This window comes from Astyanax mexicanus, chromosome 2 (genome assembly GCF_023375975.1).
Source record: "Astyanax mexicanus isolate ESR-SI-001 chromosome 2, AstMex3_surface, whole genome shotgun sequence".
Classification (NCBI taxonomy): domain Eukaryota; kingdom Metazoa; phylum Chordata; class Actinopteri; order Characiformes; family Acestrorhamphidae; genus Astyanax; species Astyanax mexicanus.
This window is the reverse complement of record NC_064409.1, coordinates 66,722,993-66,738,115: the sequence shown is the minus strand read 5'-3', so window position 1 is coordinate 66,738,115 and position 15,123 is coordinate 66,722,993. Positions and strand designations below refer to the sequence as shown.

The 15,123-nt window shown below is 39.0% G+C and overlaps 1 protein-coding gene across 4 annotated transcripts in view; it reads left to right on the top strand.

Moving 5' to 3' along the window:
• The window catches only part of LOC103030246 (protocadherin alpha-C2), a 124,127-nt gene that overhangs the window by 61,608 nt on the left and 47,396 nt on the right, over positions 1-15,123 (top strand). The window contains exon 1 of one of the 4 annotated variants that reach the window (XM_022672052.2): positions 192-2,816. The exons of 2 other annotated variants lie outside the window; for them this stretch is intronic. In XM_022672052.2, coding sequence (XP_022527773.2) covers positions 438-2,816 — 2,379 coding nt within the window. In that variant the 5' untranslated portion in view covers positions 192-437. Of the gene's footprint in view, positions 1-191; positions 2,817-3,881; positions 6,360-15,123 lie in introns of those variants that run through there. One more of the 4 variants, XM_022672055.2, reaches the window with a different exon arrangement.

Sequence of the window (15,123 nt, the reverse complement as noted above, 5' to 3'; positions counted from 1 at the left end):
TATATATATACATATATATATACACTTGGAACATTGATTTTTGGAAAGGTTTCTTGTCTAAACAGTATTTTTTGTGCATGGAAATATTGCAGTTTTTTGTCAAAGTATTTTTTGTTTGTTTCATATTAAGTAAGTTAATACAGTTTTTTTGTTCAGTTTAATTCTTAACTTGTCTAAAATGTACAATTAGAACTCCACATAGTGTGCGCTATACGTCTTCGGAGTCTGAAACCTTCCACAAGGTGTCACTAGCTGCTTATTCATCGCTTGCTCTGCTTCATGAAACTCCTCCTTGTCTGGGGGCAGGGCGTGAATATAGCTTTGTTCGGGAGACGCAACAACAGGGAATATTATTTTCCAGCCCGGTCGCTGTATTAATGCACTTAGCAATGTGCGTGGATTTTACTCTTGTCGGAAGAATGTATTGCTAGTGGAATATGGATAGAACGGTCGAAAGACGTGGTCGGTCATGGATCTTTTTCACTTTGTTTTGGAGTCTTTTCATTATTGTGAATGGGCAGACTGTGTACTCTGTAGCGGAGGAGAGTAATTTGGGGATTACTGTGGGTAATTTAGCCAAAGATCTAAACATCAATGTTCAAGATTTGGAGCACCGTGGATTTCAACTTGTTTCCGGACCGAATACAAGGTATTTTGATGTTAACGTGAAAACGGGAGTGTTGCTTCTTAAAGAGAGGATAGATAGAGAAGAGATATGCGGACGAAGCACGAGGTGCTCACTGGAGCTGGAGGCTATTGTTAAGTCGCCTTTAAACATGTACAGATTTGAAGTGAATGTTTTAGATGTTAATGACAATGGACCAAAATTCCGCATGCCCTCTTTATCGCTGAATATATCCGAAGCTACCTTGCCGGGGGAAAGATTCGCGTTACCTAGTGCATATGATGCAGATGTGGGACATAATTCTGTCAAGAGCTACAAGCTGAGCCCTAATGAACATTTCTCCCTAGATGTGCAGAGCATAGGAGAGCAGAGTGTATCTCCTGAGTTAGTGCTGCAGAGAGCTTTAGACCGGGAGAAACAGCCCGTGATCCACCTTACACTGACCGCTTTAGACGGAGGAAAACCGCAAAGATCTGGTACAATAAAGATAACTGTAGTTGTAATAGATGTAAACGATAATGTCCCCGTGTTTAGTAAACCGCTATACAAAACACATATACCAGAAAATGCAGAACCCGGAACTTTTATAATAACAGTTCATGCAAACGATGCAGATTCTGGATTAAATGGAGAAGTGGCGTATAGCTTCTTAAATCATAACAACGACGACATCAGTGTACCATTCGAGATCAACCAAGTAACTGGTGAAATAACAGTGAAGGAACAACTAGACCATGAGACAATCAGTGCTATTGAAATTCGAGTTCAAGCCACAGACAAAGGGTCTACACCCCGCGCAGCATACACAAAAGTACTGATTGAAATAATGGATATTAACGACAATGTTCCTGAAATATCTGTTACTTCCTTAGAAAACAATGTTAAAGAAGGATCAGCTAAAGGAACAATGGTCGCGCTTATAACAGTCAAAGATGATGATGCTGGCCAAAATGGGGTCGTTAATTTAAAAATACTGGATAATATACCTTTTAGGATACAAAACGCATACAAAAATAAATATTCATTAGAAGTAGATGGTCCGCTGGACAGAGAAGGCATATCTCAATATGACATCAATATCATAGCCACTGACGAAGGGACCCCACCACTCTCCAGCAATACAGTGATTACTGTACACGTTTCTGACGTGAATGATAACGCGCCGCATTTTTCAGATACCGTCATAAATGTTTATGTGAAAGAGAACAGTCAAATTGGAACTTTTATTTATACAGTATCTGCATTTGATCCTGATGTTGGTGATAATGCCAAAATATCGTATTCATTATTAGAAACCTCCAAAGGCTTGCCAGTAACATCTCTGGTTAATATAAACTCTGACAGTGGAGAAATCCACAATTTAAAGTCTTTTAACTTTGAGGAAATGAAAACGTTTCAGTTTAAAGTGCAGGCCACAGACTCTGGTGTTCCTTCACTCAGCAGTAATGTAAGTGTGAACGTTTTTATCCTGGATGAGAATGACAACAGTCCTGGGATCCTCGCGCCCTATTCCGAGCACGGCTCCGTTAATACAGAGAACATACCCTATTCTGCTGAAGCGGGATACTTTGTGGCCAAGATCAGAGCTGTGGATGCCGATTCTGGTTACAATGCACTGCTTTCTTATCAAATCTCTGAACCCAAAGGAAACAATTTGTTCCGGATCGGAAGCAGCAGCGGGGAGATCAGGACTAAGAGGAGAATGAGTGACAATGACCTGAAAACTCACCCGCTGGTAATTTTGGTGACTGATAATGGAGAGCCTTCACTTTCAGCCTCTGTGTCTATTGATGTTGTGGTAGTTGAGAACACAGGTGACATCCAAACTACGTTTCAACATGTTCCATTAAAGGAGGAGAACTTCTCGGATTTAAATATTTATCTGCTGATCGCCATCGTGTCGGTTTCAGTGATTTTTTTACTGAGCCTCATCAGTTTAATAGCAGTAAAATGCTACAGGACAGAGAGCAGTTTCAGCAGGTACAGCGCCCCAGTGATCACCACACACCCTGATGGGAGCTGGTCTTACTCTAAATCTACTCAGCAGTACGACGTGTGTTTTAGCTCCGACACACTGAAGAGTGACGTAGTGGTTTTCCCTGCGCCATTTCCGCCTGCAGATGCAGAACTAATCAGTATTAATGGAGGAGACACTTTTACCAGAACACAAACTCTACCTAGTAAGGATAAGGTAAGATTGTTATTGTGTATATTGCATTTTTGTGTTTTGTATCATTATTTTAAAACCTCAGGTCACATGTGAAACTGTTGTAAGATTATATGCTTATGTATCTCTACCCGTTTAGTGTTTATTTGAATTTACTTTTATTATTTATTATCGTCGAAGGTAATTGTTTGATGCTCTTGCTGGCTGTCCAGTGTGCTCATTTTCCTTAATGCCCTTACTTATTGCTAGGTTTATAAAAACAAATGTAATTTGTGGAAACCTTTTCTCGCTCGGCTATATTTTTAAATAGTTGGATTTCCAAAGTTTCAAATGATTCATTAACTCATTTAACTGCTCATTGCGGTCTGTAAGTGCTTCCTATGTGAATTTACTAATTACATTCGTTCATTAATTTTTGGAATGATTCCTTTTCTGAACATCAAATTTTATGCATGTAAATAATGTGATTTATGTTGTCAAACTGATTCTCCTTGGTAATATTTAATTCAATAGAAAGGCATTCAAATGAAAAAGTAAATGTTTTTTTAATATCTTTTAACATGGAATCTCTCATTCACAGTTAACCATGGAGTCAAAATCACAGCAGAATCAAAATCACTGACAATTCAATATATAACAAGAAAATGAAATAAACAAATAAATAAATATATATTTTTATTTGTATCTATAAATAGGAGAGTAAAGAAGATCGTCTGAAGTGAGGTGCTACAAAATGAAAAGAAAAGTCAGGATATTTTAATTTTACTGTAGGTGAAATAAATATGACCATATGTGGCCACCCCCATCTTATTTAAATAGTTTAAATTTAAATAAGTTTATAAGTTTTAAATAGTTTATTATCTCCGGTTTGAGTCACAGTTGGTCAAGTTACTGGAGTTTTTTTTTTCCTTAATTACATTTTGAACTCTACTAAAAAATTAAGTATCAGCACTGCACATATTGTGCTCTCTGCGTCTTGGAAGTCTATACATTTCCACAAGGTGTCACTGTCCGCTTGTACTTCATTTTCTATTCTTCGCAAGACTCCTCCTTGTCCAGGGGCAGGGCGTGAATAGTGCTTTGTTCGGGAGACGCACCAACACGAATATTTTTTGATGTTCGGTCGCCGTGTTAATGTAAACGGCGATGAGCGCGGATTTTACTGTTGTCTGGAGGATGTTATGCTAGTGGATTATGGATGAAATGGTTGAAGGACGTGGTCGGCCATGGATATTTTTCACGTTGATTTGGTGTATTTTCAGCACTGTGGATGGGCAGACTGTGTATTCTCTTGCTGAGGAGAGTAAACATGGGACTACGGTGGGTAATTTAGCCAAAGATCTGAATATAAATGTTCAAGACTTGGAGCCCCGTGGATTTCAACTGGTTTCCGGACCGAATTCAAGGTATTTTGATGTTAACGTAAAAACGGGAGTGTTGCTCCTTAAAGAGAGGATAGATAGAGAGGAGATCTGCGGACGAAGCTCGAAATGCTCGCTGGAGCTGGAGGCTATTGTTAAGTCGCCTTTAAACATGTACAGATTTGAAGTGAATGTTTTAGATATTAATGACAATGGACCAAAATTCCGCATAGATTTGTTTTCACTGAATATATCCGAAGCTGCTGTACCGGGGGAAAGATTCGCGTTGCCAAGTGCATATGATGCAGATGTGGGACATAATTCCGTTAGAAGCTACAAGCTGAGCCCTAATGAACATTTCTCCCTGGATGTGCAGAGCGTAGGAGAGCAGCGTGTATCTCCTGAGTTAGTGCTGCAAAAAGTTTTAGACCGAGAGAAACAGCCCATGATCCACCTCACACTGACTGCTTTAGACGGAGGTAAACCACAAAGAACCGGGACAATTAAGATAACTGTAGACGTAACAGATATAAACGATAACGTCCCCGTGTTTAGTAAACCACTATACAAGTCGCGGATACCAGAAAATGCTCAAACTGGAACTTCGGTAATAACCGTTCATGCCAGTGACGCAGATTCTGGATTAAATGGAGAAGTTGTGTATAGTTTATTAAATCATAACGACGATGATGTCATTGTACCGTTCGATATTAACCGAGTAACTGGTGAAATAACAGTGAAGGAACAACTAGACCATGAGACAAATAGTGCTATTGAAATTCGAGTTCAAGCGAAAGACAAAGGGCCCTCATCCCGAGCAGCATACACAAAAGTGTTGATTGAAGTAATAGATATTAACGACAATGTTCCTGAAATAACTATAAATTCCTTAGAAAACAACGTCAAGGAGGGATCAGATAAGGGGACAATGGTGGCACTTATATCTGTAAAAGATGATGATGCTGGCCAAAATGGCGTGGTAAATCTAAAAATACTCGGTCATGTTCCTTTTAGGATACAAAACGCATACAAAAATAAATATTCATTAGAAGTAGATGGTCCGCTGGACAGAGAAAGCACATCTCAATATGACATCACTATCGTAGCCTCTGACGAAGGGACGCCACCACTCTCCAGCAATACAATCATTACTGTACACGTTTCTGACGTGAATGATAACGCGCCACGCTTTCCAGATCCTGTAATTAATGTTTATTTGAAAGAAAACAGTCAGGTCGGAGCTGCAATTCATACAGTATCTGCTTTTGACCCTGATGTAGGTGATAATGCCAGAATAGCGTATTCATTATTTGAAAACTCTAGTCCAGCATCGTCACTGGTGAACATAAACACTGACAGCGGAGAAATCCACTGTTTACAGTCTTTTAACTATGAGGAAATTAAAACGTTTCAGTTTAAAGTGCAGGCCACAGACTCTGGTGTTCCTCCTCTAAGCAGTAACGTGAGTGTGAACGTTTTTATCCTGGATGAGAATGACAACAATCCCGGGATCCTCGCTCCATATTCTGAACACGGCTCCATTAACACTGAGAATATCCCCTATTCTGCTGAAGCTGGATATTTTGTGGCCAAGATCAGAGCTTTGGATGCCGATTCTGGTTACAATGCGCTGCTTTCTTATCAAATCTCTGAACCCAAAGGAAACAACCTGTTCCGGATTGGAAGCAGCAACGGGGAGATCAGGACTAAGAGGAGAATGAGTGACAATGACCTGAAAACTCACCCGCTGGTCATTTTGGTGTCTGATAATGGAGAGCCTTCACTGTCAGCCACTGTGTCTATCGATGTTGTGGTGGTTGAGAACACAGGTGACATTCCGACTAAGTTTAAACATGTTCCATTAAAGGAGGAGAACTTCTCGGATTTAAATCTTTATCTGCTGATCGCCATCGTGTCGGTTTCAGTGATCTTTTTAGTGAGCCTCATCAGTTTAATAGCAGTAAAATGCTACAGGACAGAGAGCAGTTTCAGCAGGTACAGCGCCCCAGTGATCACCACAAATCCTGATGGGAGCTGGTCTTACTCCAAATCTACTCAGCAGTACGACGTGTGTTTTAGCTCCGACACACTGAAAAGTGACGTAGTGGTTTTTCCTACGCCATTTCCGCCTGCAGATGCAGAACTGATCAGTATTAATGGAGGAGACACTTTTACCAGAACACAAACACTGCCTAGTAAGGATAAGGTAAGATTTTTATTGTGTATATAGAATTTTTGTGTTTTGTATCATTATTTTTAAAACGTCACGTCACACTTTGAAATTGTTGTAAGGTTATATGCTTATGTACTTCTACTTACGGCGTTTAGTGTTTATTACAATTTACTTTTATTACCATTTATTACTGTCAAAGGTAATTGTTTGTTGATCTCGCTGGCTGTCCAGGGTGCTTATTTTCCTTTATGCGTTTACTTATTGCTAGGTTTATAAAATCAAACGTTATTTGTGGCGGAAACGTTTTCTCGCTGGGCTATATTTTTAAATAGTTGGATTTTCATATTTTTTATGGTTTCAAATGATTCATTGACTCATTTACCTACTCAATGCGGTCTGTAAGTGATTCATATGTAAATTTACAAATTACATTCGGTCATTCATTTTTGGAATGATTTCTTGTCCGAACATCATATTTAATGCATAACAAAAATGTAATTTACGTTGTCAAAGTAATTCTCCTTGGTAATATTTAAGTTATTAGAAAGGTATTCAAGTAAAAAGGAATTTACAAATTACATGCGTTCATTAATTTTTGGAATGATTCCTTTTCTGCACATCATATTGTATGCATGGCAATAATGTGATGTATGTTGTCAAAGTGATTCTCCTTGGTAATATTTCATTCAAATGAAAAAGTACATATTTTTTTATTTATCTATTAACATGGAATCTCTCATTCTCAGTTAACCATGGAATCAAAATCACAGCAGAATCAAAACACTGACAATCCAATATATAACAAGTAAAATAAATAAACAAATAAATATATATTTTAGCTTTCTTACAAATAGGAGAGTAAAGTAGATCGTCTAAAGTGAGGCGCTACAAAATGTAAAGACAAGTCAGGATATTTCAATTTTACTTAAAGTCTAGGTGGAATAAATATGATCTTATGTGGCCATACTTACAGTATATAAAGTTAACGGAATTGTTTTTTTTCCTCATTACATTCTGAACTTTTGTCTAAACTTTTTTTCTAAAAAGTATCAGCACTGCACATACTGTGCTATCTGCACCTTGATGGTCTATACATTTCCACAAGGTGTCACTATCGGCCTGTACTTCGTTTTATAACCTTCGCAAGACTCCTCCTTGTCAAGGGGCAGGGCGAAAATAGTGCTTTGTTTGGGAGACGCAACAACGGGATTTTTTCACCAGACCGTTCGCTGTAATAATGTAGCTACACATCGACGAGCGCGAATTTTACTGTTGTCTGGAAGATGTTCTGCTAGTGGAATATGTATAAAATGGTTGAAGGACGTGGTCGGCCATGGATCTTTTTTACGTTGCTTTGGTGCCTTTTCAGCACTGTGGATGGGCAGTCTGTGTATTCTGTAGCGGAGGACAGTAATCAGGGGACTTCGTTGGGTAATTTAGCCAAAGATCTGAACCTCAATGTTCAAGACTTGGAGCGTCGTGGATTTCAGCTGGTTTCTGGACCGAATACAAGGTATTTTGATGTTAACGTAAAAACTGGAGTCCTGCTTCTTAAAGAGAGGATAGATAGAGAGGAGATATGCGAACGAAGCTCGAAATGCTCGCTGGAGCTGGAGGCCATTGTAAAATCGCCTTTAAACATGTACAGATTTGAAGTAAATGTTTTAGATGTTAATGACAATGCTCCAGAATTCCACATATCCTTAGTATCGATTAATGTGTCTGAGGCTGCTGTACCAGGCGAAAGATTCGCGCTACCGACTGCCTATGATGCAGATGTGGGAAGTAATTCAATAAAGAGTTACAAGCTAAATCCTAACGAACACTTCTCCCTGGATGTGCAGAGCGGAGGAGAGCAGAGTGTTTTTGCCGAATTAGTTTTACAAACAGCTTTAGACAGAGAGAAACAGCCTGTGATCCAGCTCATACTATATGCTGTAGATGGAGGAAAGCCATCAAGATCAGGGTCCATAAAGATAAATGTAAATGTAATAGATGTAAACGACAATGTTCCCGTGTTTAGTAAACCTCTGTATAAAGCAAGGATACCAGAAAACGCACCGATTGGATCTTCGGTAATAACTGTTAATGCTAATGACGCAGATTTTGGATTAAATGGGGAAGTGCTGTATAGCTTTTTAAATAATAATAATAAAAAAGAAGTTGTACCGTTCGCAATTAACCAAGTAACTGGCGAAATAACTGTGGCGGCACAATTGGATCATGAGACAATCAGTGCTACTGAAATTCGGGTTCAAGCGAGAGACAAAGGACAAACATCACGAGCAGCATATAGTAAAATATTGATTGAAATAATAGATATTAACGACAATGTTCCTGAAATATCTGTTACTTCTTTAGAGAACAATGTTAAAGAGGGATCAGTTAAAGGAACAATGGTCGCACTTATAACAATAAAAGATGATGATGCTGGCCAAAATGGGGTCGTGAATTTGAAGATACTCCATAAGGTTCCTTTTAGAATACAAAACGCATACAAAAATAAATATTCATTAGAAGTAGATGGTCTTATAGACAGAGAAAGCACATCTCAATATGACATCAGTATCATAGCTACTGACGAAGGGACCCCACCACTCTCCAGCAGTACAGTCATTACTGTACACGTTTCTGACGTGAATGATAACGCGCCACGCTTTCCAGATCCTGTTATTAATATTTATTTAAAAGAAAATAGTCAGATTGGAGCTGCAATTCATACAGTATCTGCTTTTGATCCTGATGTAGGTGATAATGCCAAAATAGCATATTCATTATTTGAAAACTCTAGTCCAGTATCGTCACTGGTGACCATAAACTCTGATAGTGGAGAAATCCACATTTTACAGTCTTTTAATTATGAGGAAATTAAAACCTTCCAGTTTAAAATGCAGGCCACAGACTCTGGTGTTCCTCCACTCAGCAGTAACGCGAGTGTTAACGTTTTCATTCTGGATGAGAATGACAACAATCCCGGGATCCTCGCGCCATATTCTGAGCAAGGCTCCATTAACACCGAGAATATCCCCTATTCTGCTGAAGCTGGATACTTTGTGGCCAAGATCAGAGCTGTGGATGCCGATTCTGGTTACAATGCGCTGCTTTCCTATCAAATCTCTGAACCCAAAGGAAACAACCTGTTCCGGATTGGAAGCAGCAGCGGGGAGATCAGAACTAAGAGGAGAATGAGTGACAATGACCTGAAAACTCACCCGCTGGTCATTTTGGTGTCTGATAATGGAGAGCCTTCACTGTCAGCCACTGTGTCTATTGATGTTATGGTGGTGGAGAATACAGGTGACATCCAGACTAAGTTTAAACATGTCCCATTAAAGGAGGAGAGCTTCTCGGATTTAAATCTGTATCTGCTGATCTCCATCGTGTTGGTTTCAGTGATCTTTTTACTGTGCCTCATAAGTTTAATAGCAGTAAGATGCTACAGGACAGAGAGCAGTTTCAGCAGATACAGCGCCCCAGTGATCACCACACATCCTGATGGGAGCTGGTCTTACTCCAAATCTACTCAGCAGTATGACGTGTGTTTTAGCTCCGACACACTGAAGAGTGACGTAGTGGTTTTCCCTGCGCCATTTCCGCCTGCAGATGCAGAATTGATCAGTATTGAAGGAGGAGATACTTTCACCAGAACACAAACACTACCTAGTAAAGAGAAGGTAGGATATTTCTCTTTTAAACTTCACTAACTAATATTTGATATGTACTTTGATAGAGTGCTTTTAAAATATGTTTATGAATATTTTAAGTTATATGTCAACTACGTATCTATTATCTAACAGTATATATTAAATATATTTAGCTATAATCACATGATTATACACAATCACGTTTTAAATATATGAATATATATGTATTATGCAAAGCAAATATGAAGCAATAATCATTCTTAACCCACGTCCTTCATAAATTATTTTTCCTGTAGTTTTTTTTACTGAGAAATCTTTATTATTATAATCATTTGTCAAATCATATTAGCTGTCATATAAAGAATGTGATTTATACAATGTTGATCTCTAAGTGCTAAAATTACTTTTGTTAAATCATTTTAATTAAATGAAAACAATTTAATTGTAAAACATTAGTATTATGCAGAAAAAACAACCATTTTACACCGTAGCGTATACACCGTATACACTAGCTGTATTATTTAATAGACTTCTGCTGTGAATGTGAATTATATATTCTCTGTTATCCATAAAATTTTGCAATATGTCCATAAATATAATAGAGGTTTTAATATTGGGTACGTTACTAACTGTTCACCACAGGGTGTCTCTCGCGAACTGCCGTCTGAATATTTGCTTCTTTATCATTTTTGGCTCCTCCTTGTAGAACCACCCCTTCAATACACGGGGCTTTGTTGGGGGAGATACGCCGGATCTGCACTCGTGTTTTCCTCTTTAGTAAAAGCAGAATATTGCCGCTATGCAGACTGATGTTGACATTTTTTTTCTCCAAAAATGTATATGACACTGTGGATTATGGCCACGTCGAAAGGATTTATGTTGTGTATTTATGGCATTTCGCTGTGTTTGGTTTGGAGTATTGTGGATGGGCAGACTGTGTACTCTGTGGCGGAGGAGACAATTCCTGGAACAGATGTTGGAAACCTTGCAAAGGACTTTAATCTAAACGTGCAAGAGCTTGGACATAGAGGATTTGAAATTACTGCTGGACCAAATAAGAGGTATTTTGGTGTAAATTTGAAGACTGGTATATTACATGTTAAAGAAAGAATAGACAGGGAGGAGCTATGTAGGCGCGACACAAGATGTTCAGTTGAATTAGAGGCCATTGTTAACTCGCCATTGCATATGTATCGGTTTGAAGTTAACATCGTGGACATTAATGATAATACACCGACATTTCCGACATCAAAAACCGAGCTTAATATTTCAGAGTCAGCTTTTCCCGGGGAGAGGTTTCCATTACCGAGCGCCTTTGATGCAGATGTGGGCAGTAATTCGGTAAAGAGCTATAAGCTGAGCTCCAATGAACACTTCTCTCTGGATGTACAGAGCGGAGGAGAGCGTAGTGTATCTGCAGAGCTAGTCCTACAGAAAGCCTTAGACCGAGAAAAGCTTCCTGTGATGTACCTCACATTGACCGCTGTAGACGGAGGAAAACCTCCCCGATCAGGTTCTTTGCAGATCGTTGTCAATGTTGAGGATGTAAACGACAATGTTCCGGTGTGTAACAAAACTCTTTACAAAGCCCGTGTGGCAGAAAACTCTACACCTGGCACGCATGTCCTTACAGTTCACGCTACCGATATGGATGAGGGTCAAAACGGCGAGATAGTATATTCATTTGTAAATCAAAACCAGGCTTTTTCGATTAACCCAGAAAGTGGATTAATTACAGTTAAGGATGAGGTCGATTTTGAAACAGAAAATGCTGTTGAAATTCGAGTTCAAGCTAAAGATAAAGGACATAAACCACGAGCAGCATTGTGTAAAGTTTTAGTGGAAATCGTTGACATAAATGATAACGTTCCTGATATCTCGGTTAATTCTTTAGTAAACGTGGTAAAAGAGGATGCGCCAACTGGTACAATGGTCGGTTTGATAACAGCAAAAGATGGAGATGCTGGTAAAAACGGTGTTGTCATACTTAAAATTCGTGATTCCGTGCCGTTTAAAATACAAAATACCTACAAAAATAAGTATTCTTTGGTAGTTGATGCCCCTCTAGATAGAGAGATTGCGCGTCAGTATAACATTACCATTATAGCCACTGACGAAGGAAACCCGCCGCTCTCCAGCAGTACTGTAATCACTGTAGACGTTTCTGATGTAAATGATAATGCGCCGCGCTTTCCAGAGCCCGTCATTTATTTTTATGTAAAGGAGAACAGTCAGATTGGAGCTGTTATTCATACACTATCTGCTTTTGACCCTGATGTAGGTGATAATGCCAGAATAACCTATTCATTAGTGGAATACTCTAATAGCGCCCCAGTATCATCACTGGTGAATATAAACTCTGACAGTGGAGAAATCCACAGTTTACAGTCTTTTAACTATGAGAAAATGAAAACGTTTCAGTTTAAAGTGCAGGCCACCGACTCTGGTATTCCTCCACTGAGCAGTAATGTGAGTGTTAACGTTTTTATCTTGGACGAGAACGACAACAGTCCCGGGATCCTTGCGCCCTATTCTGAGCAAGGCTCTGTTAACACCGAGAATATCCCCTATTCTGCTGAAGCGGGGTACTTTGTGGCCAAGATCAGAGCTGTGGATTCTGATTCTGGTTACAATGCACTACTTTCTTATCAAATCTCTGAACCCAAAGGAAACAGTTTGTTCCGGATCGGGAGCAGCAGCGGAGAGATCAGGACCAAAAGGAGAATGAGTGACAATGACTTGAAAACTCACCCGCTGGTCATTTTAGTGTCTGATAATGGAGAGCCGTCACTGTCAGCTTCTGTGTCTATCGATGTTGTGGTGGTTGAGAACACAGGTGACATTCAGACTAAGTTTAAACATGTCCCAGTAAAGGAGGAGGGCTTCTCGGATTTAAATCTGTATCTGCTGATCGCCATCGTGTCGATTTCATTTATCTTTTTACTGAGCCTTATCAGTTTAATAGCAGTAAAATGCTACAGGACAGAGAGCAGTTTCAGCAGGTACAGCGCCCCAGTGATCACCACACACCCTGATGGGAGCTGGTCTTACTCCAAATCTACTCAGCAATATGACGTGTGTTTTAGCTCCGACACACTGAAGAGTGACGTAGTGGTTTTCCCTACGCCATTTCCGCCTGCAGATGCAGAACTGATCAGTATAAATGGAGGTGACACTTTTACCAGAACACAAACTCTTCCTAGTAAAGAGAAGGTAAGGAATACAAATGCTTTACTTTTGTGCACTACACATGTTCCAAAACGATTTTTATTTGTAAATTAATTGGTGCTGTTTGGATAGTAGATATCACTCTTGGCCATTTTTCAAAAAATCATATTTTGCATAGTTTTAAAAATCCTGTCAGAATAAGAAACATCTTCTGAAAATGTTTTTATTTTCTTATACATTCAGTGGTCTGCTCCTTTATTACTTAAGGCAACAAATGTTCAAGCAGACTGTGTATTTTACCCATGAGGTTAAATTAATATTTTAGAAATATTCTTATCTTTTGTAAACGCATGTACTGAACGCATTTTTGTGTGTTTTTTTCTCTGACAAAATGCATATTCACACATTTATGTAATAATGCTTTTATTCATTTTAAGAGAAAAGCGTTTATCTATGTTAATTTAGTGACATAGATGTTTCAATTATTTCTAATAGTCCGTTCACCATTAAAATATCATACAATGTAAGTGCAGCAAAAGTTAAAATAGATTGAATGAACTAAAATGCACAAAAGATTATAATTTATTAATTTTACATATGCCATTTCAGTTAATCTTCTGAATATTTTCCCACAAATTTAGGAAATTGGTAGATTAAATAAATGATAGAAATTTAAATAATTCCCGTCCTTTTTTAAGATAGGATATTATATTTGTGTTTGTTCAGTCATTTCTCCATACTATTTTTAAGAATGCTTTACGTATTATTTTTAGAGTTATGGTGCTTGTTCTCCTCCACATGATGTCAGTAGCGTTCCGTGGCTTCGAGAAGCTCCTCCTTTTCTCCTAGAAGAGGCTGGGTCTTCTCCGACACCGGGCTTTGTTCTGGAAACGCCATTGTGGATAAATTTTGTGTAAGAGTCCGGGATTTGAATGGTTGCTTTGAGCTAAATGGACGGAATTTACACGAACTGTGGCGTTGAGGTAAAATGGCTTCCATCGTGGGACAAAGATTTCAGTCGTGGATATGTTTTTGTCTTTTTCTCCACTGCTGGAGTATAGTGGACGGGCAGATCGTGTATTCATTGTCAGAGGAAGCAAAGCCAGGTACCACAATCGGAAATCTGGCAAAGGATTTAAACATTAATTTAAAAGACACTGAGCGCAGAGGACTTCATATCGTTTCAGCAGATAATAAAAGGTATTTCGATTTGAATTTAAAGACTGGAGTCCTGTCTGTAAAGGACCGGATAGACAGAGAAGGTCTGTGTGCGCAGAAAAAGAAATGTTCTTTAGCGGTAGAGGCTATTGCCAATTCTCCACTGAATATTTACAGATTTGAAGTGAATATATTAGATATTAACGACAATCCACCAACATTTCGTTCGGCACTAACAGAGTTGAATGTTGTTGAATCAGCTTTACCAGGAGAGAGGTTTCCATTACCAAACGCGTTTGATGCAGATGTTGGCAGTAACTCGGTAAAGAGCTACAAGCTGAGCGCGAATGAACACTTTTCTCTGGATGTGCAGAGCGGTGGAGAACAGAGTGTATCTGCCGAGTTAGTGCTGCAGAAAGCTTTAGATCGAGAGAAGCAGTCGGTGATTCAGCTCATACTGACAGTTGAGGACGGAGGAAAACCCCCCAGATCCAGTACATTGCAGATTGCTGTGAATGTAGAAGATGTTAACGATAACATTCCGGTTTTCAGTAAGTCGCTGTATAAAGCTCGCGTTCGCGAAAACGCACCACCGGGCACAGTCGTGATTAAGGTACAAGCCAGTGATTCAGACGAGGGCCTTAACGGTGAGATTGTTTATGGGTTTTACAACAGTGACAATGACGAAATAACCAATGCGTTTTCTATAAATTCAGAAACGGGAGAAATCACTATAAAAGGTGATATTGATTATGAGAAAGAAAGCGCTATTGAAATTCGTGTTCAGGCTAAAGACAAAGGCCCGAAACCGAGGGCTGCGCACTGTA